Source organism: Loxodonta africana, chromosome 16 (genome assembly GCF_030014295.1).
Source record: "Loxodonta africana isolate mLoxAfr1 chromosome 16, mLoxAfr1.hap2, whole genome shotgun sequence".
Classification (NCBI taxonomy): domain Eukaryota; kingdom Metazoa; phylum Chordata; class Mammalia; order Proboscidea; family Elephantidae; genus Loxodonta; species Loxodonta africana.
Genome location: NC_087357.1, coordinates 30,711,195 through 30,725,691, shown reverse-complemented (window position 1 = coordinate 30,725,691; position 14,497 = coordinate 30,711,195). Strand labels below are relative to the sequence as shown.

Here is a 14,497-nt window from a genome sequence, read left to right as displayed (position 1 = left end):
CTCCTGGCTCTGCCCCTGACCTGCTGCGTAACCTCCGGCAAGTTCCTTAGCCTCTCTGGGCCTCCACTTTCTTTTCTGTAAAAGGGGTATAATAGTAGTCCTCCCACGTAGGATATAAACCAGGTGGTGCAGGCACAGTGCCTGGTACACAGGGAGTGCTCAGTGCATGGTGGCTGCTCTTTTGAGGATAATTTGGGTGCCCAGCGGCCCACCTAGTGCTAGAGAGGACAGTCCACATGTGTCTGGTGTGTGGCAGGTGGCTGAGTGTGCCTGTGTTTGCGTGTGACATGGGGTAGTTGAAGAGTGCCGGTCTCTATATATTGGGGGGTGTGTGTATGCATGTGCATGAATGAAGGGACAGTTTGGTGTGGGGACAAATGTGTGGATTCCTGTGCCAGACTGTGTAGATTTCAATCCCAGCCCTACTACTTTCTAGGTAGGCAACTTCTCTTTGTCTCAGTTTTCTCATCTGTAAGATTTTAATAATAATGGCACCTATTGATAGTAACAATAGTGCCGCCCTCGTTATTCAGCCTGAGGACAGACGGAGTTAATACATGCAAAGCACTTGGAAAGGTGCCTGGAAGAAGGTAGAAACGGTGTTAGCGTTTTGTTAGCTCCACTACCTGGATTGTACACCCTTTGAGGGCAGAGCCAGGGTCTGTTGTGCTCACCAGACATCCTCCCGCCTAGCCCAGGGTCTGTGTGTAGTAGCTGCATAAAGCCGTGTGAGGAATGAATATGTGTGTAGGCCTGGGTGATTGGTGAGGCAGATACACGCCTATGCCCCTCCATCCATGTTTGCCTGTGTTGGGGATGAGGTGTGTGATCGGCAAAGCATGCAGCCTGTCTGTGTGTCTGTATGTGTCTGCTGGGACTGGGGCATCTCCAGCGCTTTCTGGAGCCGGCTATTTCAGGAAGCCTCCAGTCTCCTCCTCCTTATGTAAATAAACATGACAGATCCCATCGCCTGTACCAGTGCGGGAGGCGGGGGAGGCTTCGGGAGTGGGTGGGAGCTAGGAGGCAGCGGGGAGCGGGCCAGAGGGGTGTGTGCGTGTGTGGGGCCACCTCGCGGGTGGGAGCGCTTGGGGGCGCGGGAGGGGCTGCGGCTTGGCCCTGCCATGCCGGCCGCTGGGGGAGGAGGAGGGGAGCTGGCAGCCAGGGCAGCTCGGTGACGAGGCTGGCCAGCCAAACGGAGGTGGCTGCGCTGCCCGCTGCCCACGATGGGGGGACAGATCACCCGGAGTACCGTCCAAGGTAAGGCCTCAGCTGATGCTTGGGGGTCCACCCACCCCCAGCCCGGGGACCATTTGGGGAGGCTGGAGTGGAGGGGTGCTGGGGTGGAGGGCATGCTCATCCCCTCCACCTCCTCAGTCTTTGATGGGCTCCGGGCAGCGGGCACTGGAGTGGGGGACAACAAGGGGAAGCTGGGGAGGAGAGAAAGGGGGGCTGTCTCTGACAGCCGTGAGAGGTCAGGCAGCTGAGTCTCCCCAAGAAGGCTCCTTGTCTTCGTACCTCCCTGGGGTGCTGACAAGCCCCCAAGTGGGATGTGAGGTCCTGGGTGTTTGTATTCCCTCTCCCCTGCTGAGGCCAAACACTTAGACAGCAGGGGGACCTGTTTGTGGGGCCTGGGATGTGGGCCGTGGAGGTCAGAGCCGTGTTCCGTGATGAAGCCTCGGAGAGATGTGCAGGCACACGCGTGTGTGCATGTGCGTGCTTGCATGTCTGTTGTGAATGTGCATCGGAGGTGTCTGTGGGTGTGTACCTGTGCCAGTTTGTGCATACCACATGCGTGTGGAAGTCACAGCCCCTGCATTGTCTGACTTCAGTTCTCAAAGCATGTGCTCTGCCTGGGAGGCCAAAAACTTCCCACACTTGGGGTTCATGTCCACAGTCAGACAGACCGACAGCAGGCAGGTGGAGGAGCAGAAGGGAGGCACACTGGTTGGCTGCGCATTTGTAGGGCACCTGCTTGTCCCAGCTCCTGCCCCCTTCCCACCCCGGCTCTAGTGCTGTGGTCTTGTTTGCTTTCCTTCTTGTGGGGAGGGGGGTGTTATCCTGGAGGAGAGGAGGGAGGGTCTGAGCTTGGAGAGCAGCAGCACAGGGAGGGGGTGTGTGCCCGTGGGGTTCCCTTGAGGCCCCTGCTGTTCATAGGCCTGTTCAGCTGTAGCTGGGCCCCACCCTGCACACATGTGGCATGTTTTGGGGGCAACATGGCCGATGTTGTGGTACCAGACCCAGAAGGGGGGAGCCTTCCTGGGGACTTGTTTTGTCAACACTGGGCCCCAGGAACTGGGTTCCTTTATAAACTGGCTGGTGCCAGACAGCATGGGCTGACCTTGGGGAGTCCCTGCCACACTCCCCCAAGTCCCCTCCTCTCCCCTTGGGCTGGGTATTAGGAGATGGGGCAGTGTCCATCTGCTGAGTCTACTGGGCAGAGAAACCTTGGAGAGGCCGGGAAGGAAGGAGGGTGGTGGAAGAGTGGGTGGGAAGCTGTGGCCAGGACTGGTGGGCAGGTGGCTTCTCCCTTTCTAGGTTCTGGACTTTGGGAGAGTAATTTCTAATTAAAAACAAAAACAAAAAAAGGCAGAGAAGGAGACATGGGAAAAGCAAACCATTGGCTCTCTTAAAAGGAAATGAATTTCGTCCTGGGCCTGGAGGGCTAAGTGACAGATGGAAGGCCCTGGAAGACACATAATCCGGAGCCAGGCCAGGGGCAGTGCCAGTGGCATGGGCCTTGGCCTGAGACTCGAGCTGTGGTGACCTGAGCCTGGCCCTGCTTGTCTGTGGGGTGGGAACTCTTCTCAGGGCTCCTTGGCCCCAGCGAGCCCTGTTGGCAGAGGGTCTGGAACAGATTGGCATTTTCCGCTGGAGTCAGACTTGGACAAGTGGGTGGCCTGGGAAGAACAGAGAGGCCCTCAAAGTGGACTCAGGACACAGCACACTGCCCACTGGCTGCCTTGGAGCATAGGTTTTGTAGGGGATGAAGACCCTGAGACCAATGGCATATGGCCGTCAAGGGCTCACGGTCTGGAGTAGACAGACATGTGTTCAGGCCCTTGCTCTGCCACTTTCTTTGTTGTGTGGTGAGAGCGGGTATCTTCCTGAGCCTCAGTTTTCTCATCTGACAGTGGGGCAAATAATAGTACCTTCATCATAGGACTGTTGTGAGGATGAAATGAGACAATATGTGTAGAACGGTTCACATGGGAAAATCAAGAAGGCCTAGAAAGGCATTCCAAGGCTGGGGTCCTCTCCCCTCCTCTTCCCCTGGGGGACAGGAGGATAGCTTGGGGTGGACTGAGAACTCTAGGAATTTGTCCTCCAGGCTAGGTAGCTGTTGGTGAATAATCAAAGTGCTATCTCCCTTGGCCTCCATGCCCTGCAAGATCACCCTCCTCAGACGAGCCTCTGTTAAGCTGGCCTTGGGCTCTGCCTCAACAGGCCATGAACAGGAAGAGGGAATCGAGGGTTCTGGAGAGGTGGTCCCCTATGCCCATGTAGCCCCATAGCCTGAACCCTTGCATGCATGTAAGTCCTCACATGAACGAACACACCCACGTCCTCACATACTTGTGCCTGTGTGGTCAGTGCACACTGGCTGTTCTGGTTTCCTCCTTGTGGGTGGTGAATGGGGGGAGTGGGGGTGCAGAGGTTTTGTGCCTTCCTAGGGGCCTCGGGATCTTCAGATTGCTGAGTTAAAGTAAGAGGCAAGGGGAGTGTAGTGGTGGCTGACCCAGGACCCTGTGTGGGTTTATCTAGTGTGTGTTTGTGTGCGTGTTTTGGCTATGTTTACATGGTGTAATGGTCGTGTGCCTGTGAGTCGGCCATCTCTGTTTGTGTACCTGTGTGGTTGCATATCTATGTGTGTTGTTGTGTCTGTTTCTGTGTGTGAACACCCACATTTGAGGCCCTCCATGCTTGACATGTCCTTGTTACTTTGTAGATGTCTGTGTTTCTGTGTCAGTGTGCACGCCTGTGTTGTGTGTGTGTGGTGGAGCTGGTGGTGAGGAGCTGGGCTCCTCTGGGACCAGCCTGGCAGGAAACTGATGGCAGAAATTAATTCCCATTTGGAAAATGGTTTCAGCAGTTACATGCTTGATCTCTTTCATCCGGCAGATTTCCAGAGCTGTTCCCAGTCTTTGGGGCAGGATGGCGGAGGGCGGGGTGGGGACTGCACTGAGGGAGTCAGAACTGTTAGGAGCCCTCCCCTCCTCTTTCCTCCTTTCTCCTCCTCTCCTCTCCCCTCCCCTCTCCTCCCTTCCCTTCTCTGCCTCCCTCAACACTCCCTCCAGGGCTGAGGGGTTGTGTGTGGGTGACACACACACGTGCAGCAGACACAGGAGTAGAGACACATGTCACTCCCAGGTTGGTCTCTGGACTTAACAAACCCTAGAAACGAAGGATGTCAGGGTGCAGGGACCTGAGAGATTGGTTCCCACTCTCTCGTTTCACAAAGGCGGTTGCGGTGGCCCCAGAGTGGGGCAACAGCTAACCCAGCGGCGGCTTAGAGGGGAAAACAGGCCTTGTTCTTCTGCAGCCAGCTTCCTACTTCTGCTTCTGGGTTCCTTAATTCTCAAACAGGCAGCAGGGGCGGAGGCATCAAATGGCCTTATGGGACTCAGGATTAGCCCCAAGGGAGCCACCTGTCTCCTGGCAGCAGCTCTGGAGGCTTAGGCCAAGGTGATCCCTGGAGGCTGGAAGATGTGTGTGTGGACCGATGTATGCACTCATCCACACCCCTTGTGCACCTGTGGGTCCTGGGCCAGTGAGTCAGGTTGATTCATCTCTGTATTTCCTAACTCAGCCCGTGCCTGGCACACATGAGCATACAGTAGGTGCTTGGTGAATGGGTAAGAGGGAAGAGGGTGGGTGCAGGCCCGTGTCCGGCTGGATCATGTAGCAGTTGGAGCTGAAGGTGGACTGAAGGGGCAGGTGGGATGGAGCCATCAGATGAGACCTGAGCTAGGCCCTGAGGCCAGGCAAGGCTTGGAAAGCAAAGGGAAGGGGAGGCGGGTGTTCTTGGTGGGAGTGTGGATCCTGCTTCACTCTTACTGTCTGTGTGACTTTGGGTCAGTCCCCACATCTGTCTGAGTCTCACTGTCCACTTCTGTAAATTGGAAAGGGTAAGATTTCCCTCGTAGGCTTATAGGAAGAAGAAGTGAGTGAGTCAAACGGCAGTGTGCCTTGCGCACAGTGTGCGCTCTGTGAATGGAGGATGCTTTTCTGGATGTTTCATGGAGGCTCCTCCAGGCATGTGTGTGCCGGTATCAGTGCCCACGTTCATGCACCTGGCTGCCCCCGAGGACCCCGATTTCATCCTCTGCATCCCCCAGCCCGGACTTGGCCCCCAGCACTGAATGTACACCCACCATCTGTGTGTGCGCACGCATGTACCCATGGCTGAGTGTGGATTTGTGTCAGGGGAACTAAGGCTGATGGTGTGTGTGGTGTGCAGCTCCTTGTGACTGAGCCTGGGCAGGGCTTGCCCTCATTTCCAGGCCTGAGGGGCTTTCAGGAAGGTGTGGGAAGACAGGGACAGGAGCTGAGCCCAGAATAGTTATCTCTGGAATCCCCTTCTGGAATCTTAGGGTGGGGCAGAGGGAAGGGAGAAGGAGGAGCTGGTCCCTCTCCCAGCAGAGAGGATTTTGGGAGGCACAGCTGTGTGCACATCTGGCTGTGGGAAATGTCAGAGATTGGGATGTTGCAGTGTGAGTGAGAGCAGAAGGCTCAGCTGGAGATTAACTTGGCTCTGAAGATGCCTGTCCTATGCACCCCCTGTCACCCTCTCTCACCACCTCATCGTCATGAATTCCTTCCAGGGAGTGGCAGGAGCTGCTGTGTACATAGCCGGCCACTCTGGGGGTGATGGCAGGGTGCTAACGTGGCCCCTAAGCCCAGGCCAAAAATGATGAAGGGATATGCGTGTGGGTTGCAGAGGCCCCAAGACACTGACCTGGATGGAGGGGAGGGTCGTGTAGGGGAGAGGGGGCTGAGCATGCTGGCCAGCTAGCAGGGGCCTGCTGGGGAGGGCTGTGCAGTGAGACAGATTCGTTTACAGCCCAGATCTGCTGCTTATCTGCTATGTGACCTTAGGTAAATCATTAACCTCCAAGAGCCTTTGTTTCCTTATCTGTAAAATTGGGCTATTAATACCGTATTAGTTATCTATTGCTGCATAACAAATTAACAAAATTTGAATGGCTTAAAACTACTCACATGTATTATCTTACAGTTTTGGTGGGTCAGAAATCTGGGCATAGCTTAGCTTGGTGCCTTTGTCTCTTATGAGGTTGCAGGCAAGTTATTGGCTGGGGCTGTGGTCTCAACTGAAGGCTCGACTGGAATCCATATCCAAGCTTACTCACATGGTTAATGGCAGGCCTTGGTCCTTCACCACATGGGCTTCTCCACGGGTCTGCCTTACAATATGACACATGATTTCTCCCAGAGGGAACAATCGAAGAAAGAACAAGAGCTAGAGTAACCAAGACAGAAACCGCAGTCTTTTTATAATCCAATCTTGGAAGTGGCATTGCATTTCATCTCCTGCATTCTATTCAGTAGAAGCTAGTTGCTAGATCTAGCCCACATTCAAGGGGAAGGGATTACATAAGGGCATGAATGCCAGGAGGTGGGGATCATTGGTGCCATCTTAGAGGCTACTCCCACAGATACCTACCTTTTAGGGAATTGAGAGGGTGAGATGAGACTGTATCTGAAAGGCATCTGGTGCAATGTCTGATACACAAAGAATGAACCCTCTTGGCCTTTCTTTCCCCCTTCTTTTCTCCTGCAGGCAACTGGGGAGCTATTGAAGGTTCTTGAGCAGGCAGGGCTGTTGTAGGGCATGTACAGTGGGATCTTGGTGAAGGAAGCTGCTTTCTTTTGTTTTCTTTGTCTCTAATTTCTCCACAGGACACAGGCAGGGCACAAAGTTCCTTAGATACTTGCCAACTGATCAGTAGATTGAGGAATGGAATGCTGGCAATTCTACCAACTTTCATTAAGCACCTGCCCCTGTACTCTGAGCTAGGCACTGGGGAAACGGCAGAAAAAAGGACAGACATGCTCTCTTCTCTCAGGGTCTCACAGTCCACCAGGGAGACAAAAAACAAAAGAAAACAAAACAAAAAAACCCATTGCCACCGAGTTGATTCTGACTCATAGTGACCCTATAGGATAGAGTAGAACTGCCCCATAGAGTTTCCAAGGAGCCCCTGGTGGATATGAACTACCAACCTTTTGGTTAGCAGCCATAGCACTTAACCACTACGCTACCAGGGTTTCCACCAGGGAGATAGACAGACATAAAGAACACTTCAGCCTTTCCAGTCAGGAAGCTGTGCTGCAGAGCACAGAAAACGATTGGAGTGACGATTTTCTCGCTTGTCAGGAGGATGGTGCACACCAGCGCCATTCTCCATGCAGAAGAGCAAGTTAACGCAGCGCATGTGTGTGTGTGGCTGCCTTAGGGCATCTGGGCTCAATTCCATGCCCCAGCTGGGGTTGAGGAAGGCTGTCCCGTGATGGTAATTCTGATGCAGGGTGACCTGAAGGTCCATGGTGGCCCCTAACCTGAGCTGGGCCTCAGAGAGGCTCCTGGGAGAAAGTGTTTTTTTTTTTTCTTTTTTTAAATTGTACTTTAGATGAAGGTTTACAGAGCAAACTAGTTTCTCATCAAACAGTTAATACACAAATTGTTATATGACATTGGTTAACAGCCCCACAACATGTCAACACTCTCCCTTCTCAACCCTGGGCTCCCTATTACCAGCTTTCCTGTTCCCTCCTGCCTTCCAGTCCCTGCTCAAGGGCTGGTGCATACCTTTAGTCTTGTTTTCTTCCATGGGTCTGTTCAATCTTTGGCTGGAGGGTGAACCTCAGGAGTGACCTCATTACTGAGCTGAAAGGGTGTCCAGGGGCCATACTCTCAGGGTTTCTCCAGTCTCTGTTAGGCCAGCAATTCTGGTCTTCTTTTTGAGTTAGAATTTTGTTCTACACTTTTCTCCAGCTCTGTCCAGGACCCTCTATTGTGATCCCAAAAGTGGGTTTTAAAATGAAGATCTGAAGGATGAGTGAGAGAAAGGCAGGTACTTAGGTGGAAAGGAGGAAGGAAAGGTTCTCAGCAGAAAAATTGGCTTGGGCCAAGACCTGGAGGCAAGAGGGAGGTGAGGGGGGTGGGCCCTTTCAAGGAACCCTGAAAAGTTCATTTCTGCAGTCATCTCTATCACCCCCCCAAAAAAAAAAAGCACCCAAGCCCCCTCCAAATCTGTCCTCCCCACCTCCCTTCTGTCTCCCACGTTCTTCCCCCAGACTGGCCCTGTTCAACTAATGCTTATGAGCAAGCCCAAATCAGAGCCACCCTGGTAATCTGCGATTAGGGCCTTTGAGGTCAGATAAGACAGAAGTGTCCAGCCTCCTACTGGGTTGATTAGATGAGCTGATCATTTCCAATAGGGATGGTGTTGTTGCTATTGTTAATAATAAGAAAAAATAAGCCTTATATGTTGGAATCGGGAGTTACAGTTTGCAAAATTCTTATAGATCTCTGAACTCACTGGGTCCTCACAATAGCTCTGAGACTAACAAAGAAGGAAACCAAGGTCCAGAGAGGTGAAGCGACTTGCCTAGAGTCACACAGCAAATTTGTGGTGTGGCCAGGGTTTGAAAACAGGGCCTCCTTCCTCCAGGGCTCCTGTTCTTTGCCCCACTCCACTGTCCAGTGAGACAAGCCTCCCTCGAAGGAGGTGCAAATGATGATGTCAGCTCTGGTATTCAGGACCTCAGATCAGAACAAGAGGACCCAGAGGGCTGAGGAGCCCCAGGGGCTTCCTGAGCTCTGTGGGATTCAGTTGGGCCTTGAAAGATGGGTAGGATTTGGAGAGGTGCAGGGAGGACTGGGAGAAAAGATATGAGGGACAGGGGGCATGGCTCGAGCAAAGACATTGAGGTAGGAAAACTTGGAGTGACATCAAGAGTAATAGTATTAACAACAATAACCATTTACTAAGCTTTACATGCACTATCTCACTTAATCTTTATAAGAAACCCTTGAAGGATCACCTCAGATGAGGAAAATCCCAGAGGTCTCACAGTGAGAGCCAGGATTTGAACCTATGGCATGGCAAACTAGGTGCTGGGTTGGAGGCAGCCAGGCCTGGGTTCAGATCTGGGCTTTTCACTCTTACCAGGTGACCTTGGCATGTAACTTAACTTCTGAGGGTCTGTCTCAGGGGCGTTGGGGATGTGCAGTAAGACTACCTATTAAGCCGAGTAGAGGCTGGTCACTGTCCTTGTCAGCCCAGCTGAGCCCACCCTGGGACTCTACCAGGATGGTTCTGGGGCAGAGCATCTTAGTGAGGGCAGTGGGGAGGTCACTCCGGAGGTAGCTGGTGTTCAGGCATCTCCTCTGGGACCCCAGTGAGAGGCAAGAATGTGATCCAGAGCTGGCTGAGGGTCACACCAGGGGCTGGCCAGGCTTGTGTCTGGCAGCTCATAAATGCCCAGAAGGAATAGTGCTGTGAGGGGGAATTTCCATTGTGTCAGCAGCAGCCTCGATTGAGGGGGGTGCCCCCACTATGGTTCCCAAGAAGCTTGTAAAGCTGTCACTAAGGCGGCCTTCCCTGGGAGCTCTGTGGGGAGCCAGGTGGCACAGGACCACTTGCCACTGGTGGAACAGTTGTGCAACCCACAGGCTCAGCGTCTCAAGGCCCTTTGCTGCTCCCCCAGCCTGGATACCCAGCCTCTCCTCCACACATCCTTTCCCCACTAAGTCTGCCATCTTGTACTCTGTGGGAAATGAGCTCTAGCATTAGATGCTGTGTCTCAGTGGTAGAGTTCTCAACTGCCATGTGGGAGACCCATGTTCAATTCCTGGCCAATGCACCTCGGGCACAGCCACCGCCCACCTGTCAGTGGAGGCTTGAGTGTTGCTATGATGCTGAACAGGTTTCAGTGGAGTTTCCAGACTAAGACAGACTAGGAAGAAAGGACTGGTGATCTACTTCCAAAAATCAGCCAGTAAAGACCCTATGGATAAGAATTATGGTGGACCAGGCATCGTCTTGTTCTGTTGTGGAGGGGGCTGCCATGAGTTAGGGGCCAACAACAGCTAACAACAATAACATAAGTTGGGTAACCTCCACCACAATCAAGATGTAGAACATTGCCATCACCATAAAAAGTTCCTTCTTGCATTTTCGTAGTCAAATTTCTCCCCTCCCCCAAGCTCCTGGCAACCACTGATCTTTTATCTCTGCAGTTTTGCCTTTCCCAGACAGTCATACAAATGGAATCATATGGTATATACAGTCTTTTGACTCTGGCTTCTTTCTATTAGTTAAGTGCTTTTGAGGTTCATCCGTGTTGCCGTGTTTATCAGTGACTGTGTTCCTTTTTACTGCTGAGTAGTGTTTTATTCTCACAATCATTGCTGTGTTTGAGCTCATTGTTGCAGCCACTGTAACAATCCAACATGTTGAGGATCTTCCTCTTTTTCAATGACCATTTACTTTACCAAGAATGATGTCCTTCTCCGGGGACTGGCCCCTCCTGATAACACGTCCAAAGTACGTGAGACGAAGTCTTGCCATCTTCATTTCTAAGGAGCACTCTGGCTGTATTTCTTCCAAGGTAGATGTGTTTCTTCTTCTAGTAGTCCATGGTATATTCAATATTCTTCCCCAGCACCAGAATTCAAATGCATCAATTCTTCTTCAGTCTTCCTGATTCATTGACCAGCTTTCGCATGCATATGAAGGTATTGAAAATACCATGGCCTGGGTCCTGTGCACCTTAGTCCTCAAAGTGACATCTTAGCTTTTTAACACTTTAAAGAGGTCTTCTGCAGCAGGACTGAGCAGCATTTAGTTCTGTTGTAAATGGAGTTGCTATGAGTTGGAACCGACTCGATGGCATCTAACAACAACGGTATTTCATTGTGTGGATGTAGCACATTTTGTTATCCATTCACCAGTTAAAGGACATTTGAGTCGTTTCCAGTTTTCGGCTGTTATGAATAAAGCTGCTATACATTTGCATTCGGGTCATTGTGTGGATGTATGTTTTCATTTCTCTTGGGTAAATGCCCAGGAGTAGGATTGCTGGGTCATATGGTAGGTGTTTATAGGAAACTGCCAAACCATTTTCCACATTGGCTGTACCATTTTACATCTCACCAGTAATGTATGAGAGCTGAGAACATGGTTTTCATTTTTGTGTTTCGGTAGCAGACACATGTATTGTGGAGGCAGCGTAATAGACTAGAATGCCATGTGTCCCTCAGTGTGCTATGTGAGATGCCTTTAGGTAGCACGTGGGTGAACTTTTTGTTACATTTTTTCCTTTAAAAAATTTTTTATTTTGTCATTGTTGAGAATATACACTGCAAAACAGGCACCAATTTAACAGCTTCTACATACCCAATTCAGCGACACTGATTACATTCTTCGAGTTGTGCAACCATTCTCACCCTCCTTTTCTGAATTATTCCTCCCCCATTAACATAAACTCACTGCCCTCTAAGATAAAAACCTGTACCAAACCCATTGCAGTTGAGGAGATTCTGACTTATAGCGACCCTGTAGGACAGAGTCGAGCTGCCCGATAGAGTTTTCAAGGAGCAAGCTGCTGGATTTGAACTGCTGACCTTTTGGTTAGCAGCTGAATGCTTAGCCACTGGTGTCACCAGGGTTCCCCCATAAGATAGTAATGACTATATTTTAATGTGCATTAAAAAATGCATCCAGCACACCAAACCCGCAATTGCTTGGATATTAATGCATGAGGACTAATGACCCAGGCCCTGGAGTCAGATTTTCTGCATTTGGCTCCTAGATTCCCATCCTGCTGGCTGTGTGACCTTGGGCAAGTCACTTAATCTTCCTGAGACTCAGATTTGTCATGGATAAAATGGACGATATTATCCCTCCTTACCTCATAAGCTTGCTATAAAGGATAGAATGGGAAAGTGTGTATAAAACAATCCAGAGCCTGGGATGTGGAAATGCTTGGTAAATAAATGGCTGCCTTATTATCATTAGATGCTCCATGTGTGGTGGGTGTGTTTTATGTGTACTGTTTTGTGCATCTATGTGTGCATGCATACGTGTGCGTGCGCACTGTACACGTGTACGTGTGTGATTCCTTGGGTCCCGCCCACATGATTACCTTCATGTGCTCACAGGTATGTGTGTGCTCATACATGTCTTTGTGAAACCACAGGTCTGGGTGCATCTTGTCCCTCCGGGGACCAGGGTGCCCCAACCCCTCTTCTCTATCTGCTCTGCTATAGCCAGGGTGTCTGGGCCTGCACCAGCCCTGACCCACCCTGAATCCTACCCAGCCCTGGAATTGGCAAGGGATCTGCACCCAGGGAATAGCCCTTCTGGGGCCTGGGTCTTTGGCCCCTGGGTGTTTCCTCCACCATATTGGCCCAGAGCTAGTGTTTCTTGGACCTTTGCCGAGGGCCCCAGTACCCCAACAGGGCTGGGCTGGGAAGAAGAGGAAGTACTTTGAAGGGAGCTGAGGCCTCGCAGTTGGCCCTTGGATTCTGGGTAGGTGCTGTGGAAGGGAGGCCCCGGCTATAATCAGCTGCTGGGGCCAGCAGGTTTTTAAACATCTGCTTTATTGAGGTATAATTGATGTACACTAAAACTGCATGTATTTAAGGAGTATAGTTTGGTGAGTTTTGACATACACATACACGCATGAAAGCACCACCACAATCGAGATAATGAACATAGCCATCAACCCCCAATGTTCCCTCATGTCCCTTTGTAATTCCCTCTCTCTCCCCCCACCATCTCCAGGCAACACCAACCTGCTTTTTAATCATTACAGCTTAGTTTGTATTTTCTAGAATTTGATAAAACTAGGACAGGGTGGGGAGGAGAAGAAGGGGTTTTGAAGAGAACTGTTGGTCCAGTTGGCTTCTTTCACACAGCATGATTACTTTGAAATTCGTCCACTGTGTTGTGCATATCAGTAGGTCATCCTTTTCACTGCTGAGTAGTAGTCTATTATACAGATATAGCACAATTCGTCATCCATTTGCCCAGCAGGTATCTTTTTCTTTTACACTTTAATTTGGAGCCCTGGCGGCACAGTGGTTAAGAGCTATGACTGCTAACCAAAAGGTGGGCAGTTCAAATCTACCAGCTGCTCCTCAGAAGCCCTATGGGGCAGTTCTACTCTGTCCTGTAAGGTCGCTATGAGCCAGAATCTACTCGATGGAAACAGGTTTGATTTTTGGTTTTGGTTTATGTATCTCTAAATAATATATAATGTTACTTTTCCTCAGTAGGTATTTTTTGGAAAGCAAAAGTCAAACTGTGTCTGAAGTTGGCCTGACTCCAAAGGGCACCTTTTCTAGGCATGAATCCTGTAGCCAGTGCCACCCTCTGCCCTTTTCCCGAAATGTCCCCTTCCCTGGAATGACCTCCTCTGCCCAGAGGGGCATCTGCTTCTTCAAGGTAGCCTTCCCAGACTGTCTGGGTTCCCTCTGAACAATTCCAGTCCTCACAGTAGGAAGGCTCTCCAGAGCCTCTGAGTACTGTTTAACGGTTCCAGCCTTGTCTCCTTGGCTAAGACCAAGACTAGCTCCTCCTCATGCTATGTCCACCCAATGGGCCTGACCCACAGCAAGCTGCTCCAGAGAGGCCTGGAGGCCTGTGGACAGGTGTCCCGCTGGCTCTGGGCTATGGAGACTGTGTCTGGGGCCCTTCTGGGAAGGAGGAAGCAAAGATGCAAAGTAAAGTAAACCAATGCAAACACAGCCTAGACAGGGGTCTGAGCAAGCCTGCTCTCAGGATCCCTCCCTCCCTCTCTCCTCCCTCCCTGTCTTCTCCCTCCCTTTCTTCTGGTCTCCTTCCTGGGGAAACTCCCCACCCCCTTAGGGAGTGGAAGGCCTCTGTGCAGTCCCAGTCTATCGAACTCTCTGCATTATTAAGTTCCTGCCTCGGAATTGGAAATATCCCAGAAGGTGTCTGTCACATTTTGTGGCTTTCCACCCCTCACCTCCCTGCCCCCATCCTCCATGCCTCTGTTCCTTCAAGATGACCGAATGGGCCGGGGACTTCCCTTCCTGGTAGACAGGATACAGATCTTGGGCAAGAAGTAAACACCTCCCCACCTGGGCCCTCAGCCCCTGAGACTGTGTATTAAAGCTGCCAGTTCTGATGATACACCTTAGAGCCACAGGGCAGAGGCCATCCATTGTGCTAGAGAGGGTGACATCCCCAAGGTCACACAGCCAGCTAGTGACAGATGCAAGCCACCTAACACCCAGTCCAGTGTTCTTTTCCCTCCCTGCTCTGGCTCCTGGATGCCAACTGCATGCGCCTTCTCCTGAATCAAGCCTATTCTCTATCCCATTTTGCGGTGTGGTAGAGCTGTCTGGGGCGTCCCTGGGTGGTGCAAAGTTAATGCACTCATCTGCTAACCCAAAGGTTGAAGGTTTAAGTCTACCCAGAGGTGCCTTGGAAGAAAGGCCTGA

The 14,497-nt window shown here is 51.3% G+C and overlaps 1 protein-coding gene across 1 annotated transcript in view; it reads left to right on the top strand.

Annotated features, from left to right (window-relative positions):
- Window positions 1–1,124: 1,124 nt before the first annotated feature.
- NEURL1 (neuralized E3 ubiquitin protein ligase 1) overlaps window positions 1,125–14,497 on the top strand; it is a 35,132-nt gene continuing 21,759 nt past the window's right edge. The window contains exon 1 of the mRNA XM_064269356.1: window positions 1,125–1,257. Within this exon, the coding sequence (XP_064125426.1) occupies window positions 1,224–1,257 (34 nt within the window). The 5' untranslated portion in view covers window positions 1,125–1,223. The remainder of the gene's footprint in view (window positions 1,258–14,497) is intronic.